Source organism: Microtus oregoni, unplaced genomic scaffold, assembly GCF_018167655.1.
Source record: "Microtus oregoni isolate MIOR12 unplaced genomic scaffold, Mior012 000003F_ref0000135, whole genome shotgun sequence".
In the NCBI taxonomy this organism is placed as follows: Eukaryota; Metazoa; Chordata; class Mammalia; order Rodentia; family Cricetidae; genus Microtus; species Microtus oregoni.
This window is the reverse complement of record NW_024543062.1, coordinates 64,755,649-64,762,489: the sequence shown is the minus strand read 5'-3', so window position 1 is coordinate 64,762,489 and position 6,841 is coordinate 64,755,649. Positions and strand designations below refer to the sequence as shown.

The window sequence follows — 6,841 nt, the reverse complement described above, 5'->3', positions numbered from 1 at the left end:
CCTAAAAACTCAACAAGGGCCAGGATGACTCAGTGGGTAGAGATTTAGCATTGAGCCTGACAACCAGGGTTCCATCCCTGGAACCCACAGGGTAGAACCAACTCCAAGTTGTCCTGACCCCCTCACTCATGTTCTCACATACAAAAGCAATAAAAACTTTTAAAAAGTGTGGTTGCTGGGTTTGGAGAGATAATTTAGCAATTTAGAGCACTGGTTGCTCTTCCAAAGGACTGGAGTTCAATTCTCAGCACTCAGATGGCAACTCTCTGTCTTTGGGAAGCTGGCATCTTCACACAGACATACATGCAGGCAAAACACCAAAGCACATAAAAATAAATCTTTTTTTTTTAAATGTGGTAGTCTCTGGGTAGTGGTAGCCTTTAATCTCAACACTTGGGAGGCAGAGGCAGGCAGATCTTTGTGAGTTCAAGGCCAACCTGAACTACAACCTGAGTTCCAGGACAGTCAGAAATCCTATCTCAAAATAAACAAACAAACAAAAAGCGTGACTGTCACGACACAATGGCAAAACCAAGTAAAAGACAGCTGGGAGCTGGCTTCAAACTCCACACAGGTTCCCCACCCCAGTTCAGGAAGTGATTGCTTCCTTAGGACCTAACAATTCTGGACCCTCAGTAAGTGCTCACTGTCCTTAAGCTTTCTCCAGTGACTATGGGTCTAGGAGGAGAACAATGGGAACCATGAGCACACCTCAGCCTAACCAAAGTCAATGACCTAAATGGTAGTTCTCCCAGTACATAAACCTACTCAAAGATAGAATTTGGGAAAGGCGATTATGATGGTTTAGATTATCAGTGACAGGATGAGAATCACTTGGAGACAAAGCTTTGGGCATGTCTCTTAGTGGTTTTTCTAGATTGAGCATTGGTATTCCCCTCTGCTTCCTGGCTGCAAATGCAATCTGACGAGCTGCCTCAAGCTACTGCTGCCATGGCTTCCACACCATGGTGGGCCACACTCTCACACTGTGATCCAGAATAACGCCTTCATTTGCCTGTGTCAGGTATTTTGTTGCAGCAAGGTAAGTCACCAGTCCATTGCACAGAATTTTCTCCCCTAGGAAGACTTGGGCTTTAAACTTCTGACAATCCTATCAAAGGGTGCCTAGACTCACTAATTTGTTTACTTTCTTTTGGCCACTGCAGAGGATGAACCTAAGTATCAGAAGGCTCCACAGCACTCCAGGAAACAAAACAGTGCTATCTGGTGGCCAAGGCTGGAGCGGCAGCCAGAGAACAGGTTGAGTCAATCTGGAAATGAGCTGTGGAGTCCCTTATCCGAGTACTGCCACTGCCTTCCACTCCCACCCCTTTTCCTTCCGGCACTACTCCACTTGAACCGATGAAAAGTCCTACTCATTTACTTTTGCTACTCAGTGGGTGGAATGGTGAGGGACATAGGTAGTAGTTAGAAACAGAGAGAACATGGAACATGCAGAGTCTCAAAGCCACCAAGGCGTCTCAGTTTTCCAAGGCATGGCAGTGACCAGACATTAGTACCCAGCACCTGCTTCCTGACTGGTGAGCAGTCATGGCACACAGCACTGACCGTGTGTTCTGTCTCCATGGAGCAGGGGAATCTGAGCAGGAGGTATTTTACTCCTGAGTGGCCATTTCATGACCATTTTAAGACTTCTCTAAACGGCACCTCACACCAGGGTCACACACATAATGGTTGGTTGATGAATATAGGTTGAACCCTAGGGACATATGCCCGCCCTACTCAGAGATGAAGCACTCACCAACCTCAAGGACAATATTCTACAGTCTCTGGAAACTGCCGGAGGTTTTGGTCAAGGAAGTAATGAGCCAGAACAAAATGTTCTTAAACCCATTCCCAAAGTTTACCTCTGCTAAGTCTATGTTAGTAGCCTTTGTAGTTTCTACATGCATGAAACACTTGCTCTTTCCACTCTTGAGGGTGGTGCTAAGGTGAGAACAGTTCCAATTGGATCAAAAAAGCTGAAGGTTACCAGGATTTGTCTCCTGGGAGCTTAGGACAGACGCCTTGCAAGAGCTTTGACTGATTTGCAAACACCAGGCAAGTCTTAGCCACCAGGGACTACCCTCAACTCCACCTCTGTGTCCCTAGTTGACCATGCTCATGGCCCTTGCCTAGAGAGCACTTACAACCTGTTGCAGGCCCTCATCCCTTATCAACTTCAAAGTATAATAAATCTACATGGTTATGATGCAGATTAAAATTAGATGCACTTTTTCCAAATCATATGTACAATGGCTTTCTGTTGTGCATGCTCACAGCAAAGCCAGGACAGTGGGACGGCACTGGCAGGGGCAACAACACTGCTCAACTTCTAGTATAAAGCTTTCCACATCGTTGGTCTATCTTACATTGGAAGGCAAATGTTTAAGGTAACCCTGTGATCTCTACTTGCCTGAAACAAGCAAACTCACTATGCCATTCCTCTATCGCAAGGCAGGTTATCCCAAAAATTCAAAACACAATTGAACTTACCAGTTCACAGCCCTTTACCCTTTATCCCAGAACCCAAACTGGGAGTGTTGGCTGGCTGGAGATGCCTCATTTACACTGATTAAAATGTACAGAAACATTTTTATGTAATGCTTAAACATGAATTTTGTTTACATAGGTCTGCAGAGTGAAATATACCTTACAAATTGATTATGCCTGGAAAATAGATTTACAACAATATTGCTTTATACCATTTTTGTTTAGAACTTTTTAGCAGCATTTTCTTTACAAGTTACATATGAAGCCTCTCAAGCAGATGAGAGACTTGAGCCACATGCAAAGGACCAAGGGAGAAGCCATAATCTCCGGAGTTTCAGTCACTGTTGAGGAAGGGCACTCCAAATGGAGCTCACAGGTACAGCGTCTTCACGGCTCTTCAAAAGTTCTTCATAAGCAGTATTCCCGAGTCAGGATTTCTGCAGCATCATGGCAGGAGGAAACCTGGGCCTCACTTGTGCATGCTAGGCTAGTGTTTTCAGAGCTTCATCCCCAGTTCAACAGAACATTTTAATATAGGCTGATGGTAGCACACAGACTAATATATGTCAGTTTGTTACTGAATGACCAGCTATGTCTTAAAGCTTACTGATCATTTCAAATGCCTGCTGTCCAATTCACCTCCTGTTACGAGTATATAGGAATCTATTCCAGTTACATGGAACACCCCAAGCACAACTGGGCCCAAAAAAACAACCATAGGCGCTAAATCTCATCATGCCTGCTCCAAAACATAAGCAGGTCTTACAGGACTACCAAATATCCATCCAGATGGAATGGGAAGAGGGACATGTAGAAATCCACAACAAAGGCCGCAGGGCTGGAGATGGTTCACAGTGCTTGTTGCAGAAGCCTGGCAGCCCACCGTGGTCCCTGGGAAACAGGTAAAGACAGGAGAACTGACTCCACAAGACATCTGGAGTACAGCCCTGCTGAGAGAAGCCCAACTTCAACCACCACCAAGGAAGCACCTACTGCCCTCCAGCTAATCGATTACACATGACACCCAAAGCCATGACTCACTGCTTTGGCTTCTGGAGGCAGTCTTACTAACCCAGGATAGCTTCAAACTCACAATCCTCCTTACTCGGCATCCTAGGTGCTGAGATTACAAGTGTGTGCCACTACACAAGCTTACAACACTGCTTTTAATGGTGGGCAAACTAGGAGCATCTTCACCACTTCTACCAAATCAGATCAGAAGATCTCTCTCTCTCTCCTCTCTGACAGAATGAAGCAGGTTTGTATTACTGTCCACCACTGAAGTGGCACTTCACTCTCCCAAGCCCCAAGTGAGCCTCTTGACAGCAAGGTCAAATTATGCTTTCTCTAGCTACAGCTTTATATATAGAAAACAGGCTCTTTATGCTCCACAAGAGGCCTTCCGGTAACAGTCACTCAAGTGACGTAGAGTGTTCTGTCCCAGCCTTTGCTGCAGAGTGCTCCAATCTCGCTATTTGCCCCCCTCCTGACTAAGGCTCTAACTCCAGTCCTCTTCTCTAAGTCCAAGGACTGCAGGGCCATTAAGATGGAAACTCATGTGTCAGCTGCCATTTTAATCTTATATCCAATGTTCCTCTAAATCAGTGGTTTTCACCCTTCCTAGTGCTGTGACCCTCATGTTGTAGTGACCCCCAGTCAAAAAATTACTTTCTTTACTACTTAAAACTGTAATCTTGGTATTGTTAAGAGTTGTAATGTAAACACTTTTGGAGATAGAGTTGCCAAAGGGGTCTTGACCCACAGGTTGAGAACCCCTGCTAAGGTATCAGCAAGCTTCAAAGCTAACACATAATGAAATGTATTTTTTAATAAAGCTTTAGTTTGTAGTCAGGACAACAGGTGGCCCAAGTTGGAAGCTGAATGGCTCTAACATCTGCAGTGTTAGGTACTGTACAAGGTAGCATAAATAAATACACCTGAAGAAATCCTAGGTGTCATTTGATTTTGACTCATAGTATGATTTTGTGCAGTTGACACTTCTGTTGTGGTATCGATTTGACACATTAAAAAAAGAAAAGAGAAAAAAACATGATTCCCACTGTGGGAGGAGACTGTTCAAATCTCCCATCAACGAAGTAGTAGCTATCTCAGAGACTGTGCACAAGGTCCACATGAAAATCTGGTGAGGGGTGCAGAGAGAGCTCATGTGGCAGAGTGACTGCCTGGCATGCACAAGGCCCTCAGTTTGATCCCTGGCATCACATAAACTAGGCATAGTGGTGCACACCTACAACCCCAGAATTCAGGGGTAGAGGCCTGACAACAGTCAGTTCAATGTGATCCTTGACTACATAACTAGCCTGGATCACATGACACTCTTACCTCCAATGAGCAAACCAAACAATTAAGACCTGGAGGGAGAAGGCTCATACTAGGGCTGAAAGGCCATCAAGGCAGACTTGTTTTAACAGCAGTTCTTTACTGGTAGTGCAGGATATGAGATCAGGGGTCTTGCTTATACTAGGCAAGCGCTCTACCACTGAGCTGTACCCCTGGTCTCCATAGTGTCCCCTTCAAAGCTTACGTTCATCCCCGGACAAGAGACGCCACAGCAACCAACTGCAGGACACTGCAGACCACTAGGAATTATTCTTAAACAGATTAAATCGTCTGGATTGCATAAAGGGGATAGTATAAATCTCTGCTCCATCACAAACTTTGATGTTTTATAAAGAACTACTAGCTCTACCCACCATCAGGCTTATGGCTATCGACAGTGAGGAAAGCAAGTGTCTGCGACAACTCAGGAGAAGTGAGCACGAGCCTGCTGTTCTGCTCACCAGGAACCCTGTCCCTCTGCAGAATGAAGGAATACCGCTAGGGGCATGGCTGCCTGCAGCCAGTGAAGATGGACAGAACTACAGAATTGGGAGAGGAAGCCCAGGCAAGGCAGGACTGGTAGTCCCAAGTTTCCCTTCAACTGATACAATAAAACCAACTCTCTAAGATGATGAATCCCAGGATCTTAACTCTCGACCAAATTTCCCTGACAAGTCAAATGATAAAAAACATTTCATAAGGACTTATTTCAAGTCTGGACTGATGTGGGAACAACTCCAACATTCTGAGAGCTTATTTATAAAAAGCATGGCTTGAAGGACTGGCTCTGGTCTTTAAAGATAGGGGTTCTTTATTAGTGGAGCATGAAGACAAGGGCTTACCTAAAGAATCAGGCTACAAAGACAGTCTCTGCAAGTTTGAAGGAAAACACACTCCTATTGTAGCCTGCCTGGGGAGAAGCACAAGCAAGCAACCCCTTCTGGTTCCGTTGGACCACAAGGTAGAGGGGCAGAAGAAGCTGCAGTCTAGTGTTACAATAGGACCAAGGATTTATTATTCCACAATATAAACTGCAACATTTGATACAATCTAAAAAAAAAAAAAATAGGGGAGGAAGAATGGGCAGGGACAAAGCCAGAATACAGCGGTGGCGATTACTTACAGCGCAGTCTCTTTCTACATCACTAGGTCATCAGTGACACTAGAAACTAGACATTGCGTTCTGTACATTAACCAAATGCTAAAGCACCAACACACTTTTGAGAAGTTTGTTTTGTTTTAATTCCAGCCACTGAAACCAACATAGAAGTTATTGCTCAGATAAATAAACCTAACCTACCAGAAAGAAAAAGAAGTAGAGAAAGAAAAGAACAAAAACCCCAAAGTGAAAAACTTAAAAAGCCCCCATGTGGTAACAGATTAAGGAGAACAGTCGCTCAGTGAGGGTTACTGGAATTCTGGTGCCCATGCTGGGCCCTGAAACTGAGTTGAACTCTTAAGCCGGTATATCCCAGGCAAAAGTATAATGGTAATGCTGTACACAAAAGGTGCAAACTCCAACACCTTCGAAATCGGCAACCCCTGCAAAAACAGTCAGCAGTTTAATTCGACAACCACAAACAGCTCTTAAGGAAAAAATACAAAAAGTGTCAAAAATTTTTTTAGTTGTTTTTTTCTTTTTTTCAAAGAGTTCTGGAAAAAATGATCCCGCAAGGAATAGAAATAGCACCGTGTACAGGCTGGCTTGACCCCAGTCCTGTAGCTTTGCTGAGATTGAGGAAATCTTCTTTGTTGGAGTCCTGAATTATATGAAGTATGTTTTGTTTTTACTTTCGGCTTGGTGCGTCCTTTGCAGTGCAGCGCACACAGATGTAGTCTTCCTTCTCTGCCATCTCTGGAGAGACACCAACACAGACCTGATGAAACCACTGATTGCAGCTGCCATCACACTGGACCCAGTCCACCTGGTTACAAAGAGCAGGAAGATGGGGTGTTCAGAGGAAAAAAATGCCATTCAAAATTGGGCAGGCCAGCCTCAAGATATTCA

At 44.5% G+C, this 6,841-nt stretch overlaps 1 protein-coding gene across 1 annotated transcript in view; it reads right to left on the bottom strand.

The window, feature by feature from the left end:
- Positions 1 to 2,591: 2,591 nt before the first annotated feature.
- The window catches only part of Kdm5b (lysine demethylase 5B), a 69,764-nt gene continuing 65,514 nt past the window's right edge, over positions 2,592 to 6,841 (bottom strand). Inside the window, exon 27 of the mRNA XM_041648032.1 lies at positions 2,592 to 6,758. Within this exon, the coding sequence (XP_041503966.1) occupies positions 6,621 to 6,758 (138 nt within the window). The 3' untranslated portion in view covers positions 2,592 to 6,620. The remainder of the gene's footprint in view (positions 6,759 to 6,841) is intronic.